At 59.6% G+C, this 13,357-nt stretch overlaps 1 protein-coding gene across 14 annotated transcripts in view; it reads left to right on the forward strand.

The window, feature by feature from the left end:
• Positions 1-871: 871 nt before the first annotated feature.
• CACNA1G (calcium voltage-gated channel subunit alpha1 G) overlaps positions 872-13,357 on the forward strand; it is a 152,626-nt gene continuing 140,140 nt past the window's right edge. For all 14 annotated transcript variants that reach the window (XM_087750479.1, XM_087750491.1, XM_087750477.1 and 11 more), the window contains exon 1: positions 872-1,115. In XM_087750479.1, coding sequence (XP_087606605.1) covers positions 874-1,115 — 242 coding nt within the window. In that variant the 5' untranslated portion in view covers positions 872-873. The remainder of the gene's footprint in view (positions 1,116-13,357) is intronic.

The raw sequence follows: 13,357 nt of genomic DNA on the forward strand, positions 1-13,357 counted from the left end.
TCTCCTCCTGCCCTACCATCTCCCCCCGCCCCATCGTCTCCTCCCCCTGCCCCATCTCCCCCCTCCTTGCCGCTCACCGGCTCCCCCCTCTCCCGATGCTGCAGCGGGTCCCACCGGGGTCTGCCCCTGCCTAACGCAGCGCAGGGCTCCCCCCACCCCCGCCTCCAGCGCTCGGCGCCGCAGGTCCCCCCCGAGTCCCCTCCCAGGGCAGGGGGTGACCGGCCCCGACCCCCCCCCCCCCCCCCCCCCCCCCCGGGCAGCCCCGCCGGGTGCGCCCCGTCCAGCCCCGCCGGGGACCAGCCTGCTCGTCCAGCTGTGCCTCCCGTACGGACATCCGCGACGGCCAATGGGGAGGCGCGGAGGGGCCGGGGGCGAGCTCCTATTGGCGGCGGGGGGAGGAGGAGCCGGGACTTGAAGTTGGAGTGAGGGATCCAGCTGTGCGGAGCGCTCGGCTCGGCGCGGCCGCCCGCGGGAGCATCCTCCGCCGCCGCCCGTCCCCGGGGCCCCGGCAGCACCCCCCGCCCCGGGCAGATGTTGGGGCGCGGAGGGGGCAGGCAGAGGCGCTAGGGCGGCCCGCCCCGCTGGTGGGGGCCAGCACCGGCAGCGGCCCCCCCCCCGCCGCCTCCTCCTCCTCCCTGCCCGCGGCTCGCCCGGGTCGGGCCCCCGGAGGCACGGCGAGGAGGAGCTACGGAGCCCGCAGACGGCAGGGCAGGGCGAGGGGGGCGGCCCGGCCCCGGCTCGCCCGGCCATGCCACCCCGGCGCTGAAGCCGCCCCGCCGCAGCCCCCAGCCCCCCGGCCCCGCCATGGCCGCGCCCCTCTAGGCGCCCTCGCCCCGCGTCGCCCCGGCTCCCCCCGGGGCCGCCGGCCGGAGGATGGACGAGGATGGACCGCGAGCGGCCGAGGAGGAGCCGGAGCCGGGCAGAGCCAAGACTTTCATCCGCCTTAATGACCTGTCCGGGGCCGGGGGCCGCCCGGGGCCGGGGGACAGGGAGGCGGGCAGCGGCGACTCGGAGGCGGAGGCGCTGCCCTACCCGGCGCTGGCCCCCGTCGTCTTCTTCTACCTGAGCCAGGAGAGCCGGCCGCGGAGCTGGTGCCTCCGGCTGGTCTGTAACCCGTATCCTTTGCAGGTGCCGGCGGCGAGGTAAGCCCCGCGGGGCCCCCCACCCCCGGAGCGGCGGGCAGGGCGGGGGGCACCTCCCCGCCGGAGCCCGCCGGGTGATGGGGAAGGAGCCGGGGCTGGGGGGCACCCATCGCCCTCCGGCCCCGGGGTACGGGGTGGGGTGCTCGGCCGGGAAGTTTTCGGGGCTGTTGGAGGGGGATCGCGGGTCTCCCCTTCCCCGGCCGCCCCGCCGCGATGCCCCGGCTCCCGTGGGCTCCGCCGCGCCGCTCCGCGGGAGTCGGGGTGGGAGCCCCGGGCGGCCCTTCCTCCCGCCGGGACCGGCCGGCCGCCGGTGTCCCCGCCCCCCCGGCACACCGAGGGACCCTAACCCCAGTCTCCCCCCCCTTGCAGAACCGTTCTTCCTCCCTGACCCCGTTTCTCGCCCATTTTAGGCTCCCCGGTCCGTTCCCCGAGGGTTTTAAGGGGGGGTGCTGGGGGGGTTGGTTTGCTGCTCGGTTCCCTAAATAATTCACAGCGTGCAAGGCCGGCCGAAGGGCCCGCTCTCTGCAGTCCCCTGGGGGATGCCCCTCGCCTGGAGGGGTCCGGGGGAGGCGAGGGTCACGGTCCCCGGGGTGTGCATCAGCCAAGGGCTGCTGCTTGCCCGGTCCTGGGGTGAGCCGTGACCCTGCGAAGGCATCTGGTCTCCTTCCAAACTCCCTGTCTGCTCCGGCACAGGCTCTGCGTCCGAGCCGCTTTAGTCAAGTTTAAGCTTTTAAAAGAAGGGGGGGGGGGGGTTTGAAATAGAAAAGACAATAGAAAAATTGCTTCTTGCCACGGTCTTGGTGCCTTTAAAGCCTCCCTTGGAGCTGAGTTGCAACCAGCACACGGTTTGTAGCATCGCAAGTGTTTTACCACCCCCGAACTCCAGTTCCATTTATTATTTACAGAAACAAAAACCCAAAATGAAATAAAGCGAAGCGATGTGGCTTCCAGCAGGGGCTGGTGCGGGAGAGGCGGCCGCTGAGCGGCTGAAGTTCCCGGGTCTGCGCCGCTCTGCCTGCGCGAAAGGCGGGCGAGCGTGTACGGGCAGCAACCCCACATCTGGAGCGGGAGAGGCTGTGCGGTAGCGGGGAGGACATGTTCCACGGCACAGAGGGCCAGAATATCCTGTGCGAGTCCGCCGCCGCTCCTGGTGTGCGGGAACTGGTGGGAATTCCATCTCGGCTGAGGTTGGTGTGCCTGGGAAGAGTGGCGAGGGTCTGCCAGAGTTGTGAATATTGTTTTACTTGAGGTTCAGCAATAATTTATCTGATAAACACGCTGCCTTCTTTCCTAAAATGTCCCCCAGGAGGGGAAAAATGAGATTTCTCTTCCCAGTCATGAATACTCCCAGCAGTTTCCCCCCAAACCTCTTTCACACCAGCTAAGCAGTTCAAAGCTGCGTTTATTTAAGCATCTTAGGAAATCCTGCAACTTTGTGAAGCCTTCTGTTTTGGGAAGAAATATTAACAACAGGCTGCGAGTCAGTGTGTTCTTATTGCCTGCTATGACTAATATTATTTATGATTGCTGATTTAAATATGTTTTCAAGTGTCTTTTTTTTTTTTTTTTCCTTCCTAATGATGTTGTTTTGAAGCAGGTGTTAACACCTGCATCTTTTTAGTTGTTTTCGGTAAAATCCCCCACCCCAATAATGGCTTGAAATGCATCTTCTCCTCTGTGGCTGCAAATCCAAGCAGATTAACTTTTGTCCTTGGAAAATTAGTGGTATTGTGGGCACCTGCAAGCACCGCTGCGAGCAGGGGATGAGCATTAGGTGCAGCCCCACAAGCTGGGATTTTCCTTGTTGATTTTTCACTCGTTGCCGACAGAGAAAGGCGCTTGCTGGGAGCCCAGGGGCCACGGGGGACGATGCTGCGGGTCTCCGAGTCGCGTGTCTGCATGCGGTTGCTTGTTTTCAGGGTCACTGACCCAGAATTAGGGGAGTTTATTTAAAAACACCACAAAAAAAAAAAAAAGGCGGTTCAGCCTCCAGATGAGAGGCAGGCAGCGGCCAGCTTGGCACCCACGCTGTGTCCCATCGCTCGCTGGGCCATGCAGCAGAGCAGCACCTTGCTCGTTCCTTCGGCGCTCTGCAGGCCGAGTGCCAGAGCTGAGCCCCTTGTTCATTTATGTTTATTACTTTTATTTTTTTTTCCTTTAGCGTGGTGGGCCAGTAAAGTGGCTCTTCTCAGGCTGTAATCTTCTAGGAATCGTGCCCTGGTGCTAAAATCACATTGCTGGAAAGTCTTTGTTGCCACCAGCTGCCCTGGAGAGGAGTGACAGCGCTTGGGCTCACGTGGCTGGGGTTCGGGGGCTTCGCCGGCTTCTGCCGCTCTCTCGGGTGGTTTTTACCTTTCCGTGGGTGAGGTTGGCTGCCCGTGCAGAAATTGGATGGGAGGGCTCTTGTTTGAGCTGTGCCTGTGGAGATGCATGGCTTGCCGGCTTGGCAAGGCGGGTTTGCGGTGCTCTAGTCTGGCTGATAAACTTTGCTGTCGGCGCGGTGTCGGGAGGAGGTGCTGGAGCTGCTCCTGCACCCACAGCTCCCTCGCCTGCCCCAGGAAGGGCAGCTTCTGCCCCCGGGGGGCAGCTGGAGCTGCTGGGGTGCTGCTCTCCATCCCTGTCCAGGCAGCTTGTGTGACCCTGGTAGCCGAGGCCGGGATGCGGCGTTCGGGGGAGGGTGACGGTTGATGTGCCGAGCGTCCGGCAAGGATCCAAAGTCCTGTCGAGGTGGTTTGTCAGGCTTTTCTACCCTGTTTCCATTCAAAGCATCCTCTGCCTGGGCCAGGGAGGTTTCTCCCTTGCTGTCTGGAGCAGAGACCTGGGGACCTGTGCTGTGCTCCTGCTCCTCCCTTCCCTTATGGCTAGAAAGAGGTCATGAAGTTTGTCCTGATCCAGATATACTCTAGAGCCTGAAATCTTGGGGTTTTAACCCTAAAACTGTATCAGTCCTGCCAAGCTGTCCTCCCCCTCCACTCCCTTGTGGTCTTTGAGTGAAAACCTGGCTGAGGCCAGGCACGCCGTGTGACGGAGAGCCCGGGGGGGACGAGCCTGGTTTCCCACCCGTGTGTTGCCCTTGGCTCTGGGATGAAAGGCTCTGCCCCGGGTGAAGACCACCTGGGTCAAAAGGGAAGGAGCAGGGACACAGGTGGGACGTGTTAAATGGCCACAGTGCTGGGCCCACGGGCTCGGGGCTGGGAAGGGCTGCGGCGACGGGCAGGGCGTCCCCGTGTGCGTGCTGGCGAGGCGGTGAGAGGAGAAGCTGGCTTCTCGGGGGGGGGGAAAAGAGGAGGCAAGCTGGTTACTTGACTTTCACTTATAAAATAAAAGCACCATGAAGGCTGGGAGGATGAAAGGCTGTAGCAGGGGCTGTGCCAGGCTGCTCCTCTGATCAGAGACAAGAAACGAGGCTATTTCTTGAGAATTGTGGAGTGATTGAAGAGCAGGGATGGAGAAAGTGGGGAGGATGCTACTGCTTGGTGTTAAGAGCTCTGAATAGGAAAATAACAGTGTAACTGAAAGGGCCTGTGATCTCTATTGTAGTACTGAAATCTGCCTCTTCCCCCGCGCTGTGTCTGCCTGCAGAGCCCTGCTGCCTGGAGAGCAGCACGCTGGCAACGGCGGGGGGCCGCAAAAAGCTGCTGAAAGGTGCCGTTCTGGGGAGACACCCCCAAATTGGTTGAAATTCCATCCTTTCTTCCTGGTTCAGAGAGTGAAGGGCAGCTCCGTGAATGCCTTTGGTGGGGAGGGAAGGTTTGGGCGGCGCTGGCAGGAGCGCTCCCATCTCGCCTGGCTGCTCCGGTGTGTGGTCCCTGGGATTTGGGTTTCGAAAATGGCTTTAGGAAAGAAACACATCTTGATCCGGTCACGGCAACGAGCCCTGCCTTCTGCCTTTGGTCTGCAATAAAACCCAGAGGGCTCTTCCAGCAGGCTCCTCGCACGGCTCCGCTCGCTTCCCATTAGCCAGAGGTGGATGATCAAAGGCTCCAGCCCGGGGAGCTGCCGAGTGCCCCCAGCTCTCGCTGGAAGTCAGCAGAGCTGCAGATGGCCGGCGGCCTCCAGGAGCGGGCCCGGAGCCCTCGGGGCCTCACGCCAAGGCATAGCTGAGGTCTGCGCTGGGCTGGCTCACGGGATGGCTGGAGCCGCCATCCCAGAGCTCGGCACATCGTGGAAGGCAGTGCTGGCCCTGCCGAGGGGGCCGGTCGGCCCTCTCCCGCTGAGCTCGCCCCAAGCCCCATGGGTCTGTGTGCCGGCACCACTCCGCATCGGCCTGGCTGGATCCAGCTCCCCGGAGGGGCATGTCCGTGTGTCCGGCTGCACCGGAGCAAGGAGCCTCCTGTGTGGTGGGGATGAGAACCGAACCCACTGAGCTGTGCTGTGGTTTGGGCTTCCCAACCCAGGCGGTGCCCCCCGAAGCGCTCCCTCCCGTGGGGATGCCCGTGGTGTGGGCAGTGGGCAAGCGGGACCCCCGGCACCTCGGTGGGTACTTGGGGTCCTCGCCCCCTCCTCGGCTGTGCCAGCTCATGGGGAGAGCCGGGTGCCGCGTCTGCTGCTATTTCGAGGGTTCAATTGTAGCACAGAGTTAAAAATATAATTTTTTTGTTATCAAAAGGGTGCATTTTGAGGGGAGAGCACATGTGGTGTCCTTTAAACTTTGTTACGTTTGTTCCAACATCACTTTTGGGTTTAACAAAGCAAAAAGCTTTGGTTTGAGAGGTTGGACCTGACAGGGATCTCGTTTTGATTTAAAAACCCCACAAAGGAGTCGGAATCCATTTGCTTCACCTGTGTCTGATCCATCCCAGGGCACCTGAACTTGTTTCTCTCCTATGACCCAGTTCTCCAGCTGGTGCAGAGGGAAACACCGCCGTGGCGGCCGACCCTCTGCCGGCTCCGTGCCCCTTCCCCGGCTCCTCGTGGGAAATGGGAAACACGACTTGCCCAGCTGATGCCGGGCTGGGGGGCTCCCTCGGCCCCCCCGGCGGGGACGGGGCATCCTGCTGCTCCCTGGGGCAGGTGCTGGCGCATCCCTGGGCTCCCACCAGCTCCCGTGCGAGGATCCCGGAGAGAAATGGGACCCACCGCCTTTTACCGAGGGCAGCGTGAAGGTGGGGTGGTTATTTCTCTCCTTCCAGGGGACAAATAACTCTGAAACCTCTTCCCTGCTGTTCACAAATCCTTCGGGAGCCCGGCAGGAGCGGCGGGCGGTATTCACTGCTAGGCGCAGTGGCCAGCATCCCTCTCATTGCTGTCTCCCCAGCAGAGCCAGGAGCTGCTGGATCCTAACCTAGGTAATGCACCACATCTCACCCAGGATCTCTGGACCCATCCATCTCCCGGCTGTGCCGGCAGCCGGGCGCTTCCTTGCTCCCTGCTTGTGTGTGTGTGTTTTTTAAGGAGATTCTTCTGCGAATTCCCTCTTCCAGGCTGTTGTGTCACATCTGGAAGTTTGTGTAGGAGTTTATCCAAGCGCTGGAGTACAGCGCAGCTTTTTCTCATTTAAAAATCATAGGCTGGCATTTTGAAGCGGGCTGGCGGCGGGGGGAGGGAAGGGGAGAGGGAAGCTGTCTGCCAAAAAGGAGACTGGAGCAGAGGAATCGTAATGACTTCCAGAAGTTTTCTTTCTTTCTTCCTTTCTTGCTTTCCCTCCCTCTCTCCCGGTGCGCAGACAAAAGGCTCGGCCTCATGCAGTTCATGGTTATGTCATCCCGGCGCGGGGAGCCCCGGCCGGGAGGGGTGGCCCCGTCCTGCCCAGGGACCCTGCTCTGCTCGGGGACAGCTCTGCTTTGGCTCCTTGTAGGAAATCCGGAACAAGGGCTCCCACGCGGGGCGGCGGGGGCCGTCTCCGGAGACCTGCTTTTCATTTGGGGCCAGGAGCCGAGGCAGGGTGGCTGGGAGGGGATCGCAGCCTCTTCCCCAGCCCCTCGTGCCCAGGACCGGGGGGCTCAGACAGGCGGGCGGTAATTCAGGATGGGGCCGGACCACCCCAGCCGCCGCTCGTCCATGGGGCTGATGTGTCTCCTGGCCAATCTGTGCAGACTCGTTGCTCTCGACTTGATCAGCTTTCGTGCTTTCTCCCCTGTTCAGTAGCACTGGGTGTTGGAGCCGGTCTGGAAATGCCCAGGATTTTATGATGCATAGAAAATTTTCTGCTTTCTTCTCCCCCCACACCCCCTGCAGATGTTTTGGCATCGTGCTGGAAAATGCTTCTTTCCCATTTTTACTTTAAACTCTGTTTCACTTTTTTTTTCCCGTGCAGAAAAGACCAAGTTTTTGATTGCCCCAGGTTCCCTGCCCAGGTCTCTCTCAGCTCTCCTTTTCTTTTTCTGCTGGTTTGCTGGAAGGGAGCAGAACCTTTGGCCAAAATGAACCTCACCGATGGCTTTTTCGTTTGGATCGTGAAATCATTTTCCCTTGGAAGAGGAGCCTCGGGGAGCCTTTGCCCCCGGCAGCTTTGCTGGCCACTGCGGATGGGGAGGAGGGTCCGGGGGAGCGGGGCCGTCCGTGGGGAACCGGGGCCGGAGCATCCGGAGTCAGGTTGGGAGGGCTTTGAAGCTTCGCTGTGGTTTGGAGGGGGTTGAATTTCCTAGTTAATTAGGAGGCCTAAGTGTTTCTGGGTTTGTTACGAGGCCAGATCGTGGCTTTCCCTTCCCCGGCGCCTTGGCTCTCTGCTGAGCAACCTAGATGTGAAATACTCCCTTTGGTTGGTGATGCACACGGAGGTTTCCCCCAGCCTGGGTTCATTTGGCTTTGGCTTTCACCAGCCTTGGCCTCTCACCCAGGAATCTGGCCTGGTGCTAAGAAACGAAAAAAGAAAAGAAAGAAATTCTCATGGTTTTATATAACAGTGAGTAACGACTGATCGTGCTTTGGGATGCTCTCACATCTGCTTCCTACCAAAGCCCGAGCAAAGAGGCTTCAGGCAGATGGAAAAAGCACATATTTCAGCCTGAATATTTGCTGAGAGAAACTTTCAGGCTCGATCTGTGTGCTGACTGCCATGGCACTGGTTTCTGCCTTACGGGAAACGGGCTGTCGGGGTGCCAGGAACAGCATCGCGTGCCCGAGGTGCGGCACGGCTGGGCAGGTCCCGGTGTGAGCCCCACGCCTGGGCCGCACACACGTGTGTGGGACCAGGACGTGCCCGTGAGTCAGCCCTCAGAAGTTCACTGGTTAGTCACAAGTGGATGGAAATTGTCTATTGGTTTGGCTCCGGTGCCTGAAACGTGGTTTTGGTTGGGATTTTTAACGTGTTTCCTAGGGAGAAGGGACTGGCTGTTGTTTGGCGGGGGTTTTTTGTCACTTGTGTCCTCCCTGCTTTTTCTCTTCCTCTGCCGGGATGCGAAACCCCAGGGTGCGGGCAGGAGGGGGCTGCAAATGGGAATAAAATGGTAAAGCCGGTGATGGGCAAGAGCTGGGAGCTTGGTACAGACAAGCTTATAAAGAAAAGGGGATTTATTTACCGTAATCCAGACGCTAGCCCCACACTTACAGGGTTCCTGATGCAAAGCATCCGTATATTTATCTCTAATTTGGGTCTCTTCCAAGAGATTTCCCCCCGGCGCATCCACTGAACCAGCCTCGAGATGCTCACTGACCCCGGGGCTGAAGGCGAACCCGCAGCTGGCGGCGGAGGAGCTGGGCGAGGGGGTTCACGGGGATTCACCCACCTTGGCAGCCCGACCGCCCCAGCGGGGTTTATGTCTTCAGGATTTCCTATGATTCCTAACTTAATCAGGTCAGGTTTAGCACTCGCTCCTCCTCCGGCGTTATGGACTGCCTCTGCGTGCTCCCGAGATGCTGGTGGCCAGAGCAGCCCAAGGCAGAGCCCTCCCCTGCCCAGATGGCGAACAGGACTTGTTAATGATTTGTTAATTCAATTAGAAAGTGCTCATTAACCCATGGCGAGGCTGAAGCTCCCTTCTGGAGGGCAGGGCTCGCCCCCATGCCTGCGACTCCCTCTGCCAAAACATTTATTTGGTGTTAAGCTGCCAGCCACGCTATGCAAATATAGATGTTAATCATGAATAAGGTTCATTTTTAGCTCTGGGTTGAGACTAGACTTGGGAGGAACCTGGCTCTGGGGGGGTGGTGGGGAGCGATGCCTTCGGCAGCGGGGGGGCACAGCCCCCGGGGCCAGGTTGGCCGGATCCTGCGGGAGGGAGCAAACATCTCGGCTCCCGCTCAGCCCCGGGGTTTATAGGAATAAAATGTTCCTTCTGCTGCGGGTTGAATAAGGCTTTCAACGGCATTTGATGGGCTGCACTTTAACCAGCCTCCTCCGCATCGGCGTTAGCTGCTAATAGCATGAAACCCAGGTCTGGGCTGGCGGTCCCCGTGCCTGTGTCGGAAGCAGAGTATCTTTAATTCGGGAACCATTGTGTCTAGATAGCCTGGCTGTGGCAGTTCTACCTTAACGGGAGAAAACAGAAAGCCCAGTAAGAATGATAAATAACGGGGCACTGATGCTCCATTGAATTAATGCTTATTTGGGCAGACAGGGAGGAGAGGAATTAAATTAATATCTGACTTGTAACTGCTACTGTATGTGGTTATTGACTTATCTTGCTTTGGAGGACCATAAATATGCCTCAGGATATACCCCTGAGACCATAATCTGCTCGGGGTCACGGTGCAGGTCTGTCTCTGATGCTCCTTCAGAGACTCATCCTGACTGCTGGGGTCAAAAATCCAAATTCCTCTGACAAAGGACCCAGCCACGTGCGGAGGGGAATGTGTTTGCACTTCACTGTGAGCGTACGGCATAAATCTTGAAGGCCTCTGCCTCGCATAAATCGCTTTATTGTTTGTAATCCTCTGGCCGGCTCGGTGCTGGAGGGCGCTGAGCCCGATTCGACTCAGGGGGAGAGGCACGGGTGAAGCTCCTCGGCTCCGGCGTTGGGATGGATCACAGCTGGAGCCTTGTACTCTCATCTGCTCCCTTTTTCCCTCTGCCTGGGATTTTGTCCCCCTTGGGCAGTTGTTTGGGGTTTGAGGATGCCTTGGTGAGATAAGCTGGGGGGTCTCAGCGTGCCCCGTGATAGCCCTAGCCAAGGGGTTGGGGGTATCCGTGAGCCTGGGCAGAGGAGCGAGATCTTCTCGATGCTCTGGTCTGGATGACCCAGTGGATGCGATGCCAACCCCGGGCGAGCCATGGCACCCCAGGAATGCTGGCCGTGGGGCTGGCATGGGGCATTTTGTGGCTCAGCCTGCCTGGGTGGGTGGGCTTCTTGGTGTCCCAGGCACTGGGCTTGCTGTAGCCATGTGTACATGGGTGCACGTGGGGTCAGCAGCTCGGGAAGCTCGTGGTTTGGTGGTGGCGTGGGCCAGCCTGACCTGTCGTGGTCCCCTCTCTCGTGAGGCTGGAGCTGGTGCTGGGACGTCCCTGGGTGGCTGAGCTGTGGCAGTCTGTCCTTCCTCTAGCTAAGGCGGACGTTTTCTTCCCACCTTTTGGGCTCGGTTTCGTGTAGGGGATAACTCGCTGCCTCCGTGACTCTCCTTATGGCAGTGCTGTTGACCTGGTTCTCTGGCACAGCCCATGTTAGCGGAGAAGTCCCCAGGCCAGGCAAGCTGTGCTCCGAGCCCCAGCCCTGCCCATTGCCCATTGCTCCAGCCCCTGGTGCGTCCCCTTGCCTGGGCTGGGCATCGCTACGGTGAGGGTATTTATTAGGATGCTTCTATTTTATCCTCCCTTAGGATGGAGCATGTCCTGTCCCCTCCCACAGCCCCTTCCCCGGGCTCTGCCTCTCCCCTCCAGCCCTGGCCACCGACACGCAGCTCCCGTGGGAGCAATTTCCCCTGCCATGGGCAAATCAAAGCTCCTTCTTCTTCAGAAACTGCTCGTGGCAGCAGCGCGGGGGAATTCTGTCTTTTACCAGGCTGGAAAACAGCGGAGGAGCCCAAGGCCAGCGCAGGGTACCCGCAGCGAGGGTGGAGACGCTTCTTCCTTCGTCTCAGTAAATGGGCTCTGGCTCCTCCAGCAGCGGATGTTCAAATCTCGCAGCTGGGTTTTGGGCTTGGCTTTTTGCTGGGTTTTGTTTTCTGTTTTCTCGTAGCCCCATGAAACTGGGCTGCCTCGGCTCCGGGAGCACAGAGGGTTGGGCAAATGGCGGTCAAGCTGCAAATCTGGTGGTGAATTGGAGGACAAAAGGATGCACCGAAAGCGCTTTGCTGTGCCTCCTCCTCCTCCTCCCCTCCCCCAAATCCCCTCCTTTCATCTGCCAAATACCTTGATTTTTCCACCTCTGTTTTTTTTTTTTTTTTTTTTTTTACTATTGCCTGGGTTTCGCATCGGGGGCGGGATGGAGGTTGGGGGGGTGTGTGTGTGCGCGCGCGATGAAGCTATTCGAGGAGTTGTGATCTCTGCATTTCATTTTGCAGTTCAGCTGGAAAGATCTCGTTTCCAAATACACCCACACACAGGCACAGCAAGAGAGAAAGCAGGCAAGGGAGCTGCTCAAGGGGGATGGGGCGGCGCAGGGGAGGGCTGGGGGCCGGGCAGCGCTGGGGCTCGGGAGCCTTTCCCTGCATTTGGCGGATCTGATTCGGAGCGGTCCATGGCCTTTATCTGAGGCCAGGAGATGGTACCCTCTGCCTCGCCCCTATATCTCAAGGCCATGCAGGTGCTTGGCTGCACCCATGGGTGCCTGGCTGCTTTAGTCCAGAGCAAAGGGGGAGCGGGAGGAGCGAGGGTCCCTGAGCAGAGCCCTTGCCCTGAGCCTGGCAGCAGCCCTGAGAGCGGCCGGGGCAGTTGTAGGGTTGGACACGGTGAGTGTGTACGTACACCTGTACCCACCACGGGCTGAGCAGAGCCCAGGGCATGGCAGCGTGGTGGTGAGCCCTGCTTGTGCAATGGAAGAAGAGCAAAGGCACAGAAGGGAGTCACAAAACTCCTCTCCCAGTGACCTTCAAGCCGAAGTCATCTTGTTTCCAAAGATGAGCCGGTGCTGGAGTGGCTCTTTTAGCCTGTAACCCCCCTCCGCACCATCTCCCTCCAGCGCCTTCCCTGCCAGCTGGGTCCCGACTCCAGCCCTGGGTTTCTGGAGGAGCTGATGGTGGTGTGGATGCATCCCCCAGCGCAGGGAGGGATGGGGTTAGCAGAAAGCACGTGAACCTTCATCCTCGTGGGCATCTGGGCGTGCAGCAGCAGGTAAACGCGAGGGGCTGGCTGGGCAGCCGAGCAGATGGGGACTCGGTGGTGGTGGAAGGTTTTGGAGAGACGCCTCAGCCTGCCCCGGCTGCAAGCCGACAGCAAGCTTGCCTCTACGGCAGCGTGCCAGGGGGGTTGTGGGATCACCTGCCTGAGCCCCCGGGTCTGGGTCCTTCCTTCGGGGCTGTGGAGCAGCTCGGGGTGCTGGGGTGTGCAGGGGAGCACCCCCTCCTGCAGGGTGCTGCCACGGGTTCCCGTGTCCCCCCCACCTCCCCTCCAGGCCCCTTGGGTGGATGCTGGTGGCACGTCTCTCAGCTTGGCCCCCGCACACCAAGTCCTCCCGCCGTCCCTTCGGGGTCAGCGCGTGATTTTTTCCATCACTCCGAAGAGGCTGAGCTCATACAACAATATTCCCCGGGCCAACACCGCTCCTTTTTGAAGTTCCTTGTTTTGGTATTCCTCAAACTTCGTAACCTCAGGCATGAAACCCAACACCCCTTGGCACCGGCGGCTTTTCTCCAACGCCGTGGCTTTGGTTATCCCCAGCATCCCACCGCCTGGTGAAACCACTGCCCCATCCCCGAGCTGCTGGCTGATGCCATCCCCTCCCAAACTCACCACAAGTCTTAAACGGTGGTAAAATAGGATCCTCCGGCCACCTTGGCACGCCGCAGCGTGCTGCCCGGGCTGGCGGGGGAAAGGCAGCCACCAAACCGCGCTCCCGGCAGTGTTTGTCTTAGCCGGGGGCCACGGCTGGAGCCGGGGCTCTGCCAAGCAGTGAAAATGCCAGAGCAGTGAGTTTATCCCACGGTGTTTGATTTGTGGTCGTGGTGGAAGTCAGGTCAGGAGTAAATGTAGAGGATGCGGCAGAAAAGAGCCATTTCGAGACGGTCACAAAAACATCTCGTGGTGCTAGAAGTTGGGATTTTCTTTTTATTTTTCTTCCCCCCGCTGCTGGCCGCACTGGCTGTGAGGTGAAGTTTATGGGAGAAATAGCGGTGGTTCCGGGAAATATTTTGCCTAGCTCGTATTGTTGAATTTTATTTTCTTTTGCTGGCAGCGGATGGAG

This window comes from Nipponia nippon, unplaced genomic scaffold, assembly GCF_047370975.1.
Source record: "Nipponia nippon isolate SJK-2023a ecotype South Korea unplaced genomic scaffold, ASM4737097v1 scaffold_14, whole genome shotgun sequence".
NCBI classification, from domain to species: Eukaryota; Metazoa; Chordata; class Aves; order Pelecaniformes; family Threskiornithidae; genus Nipponia; species Nipponia nippon.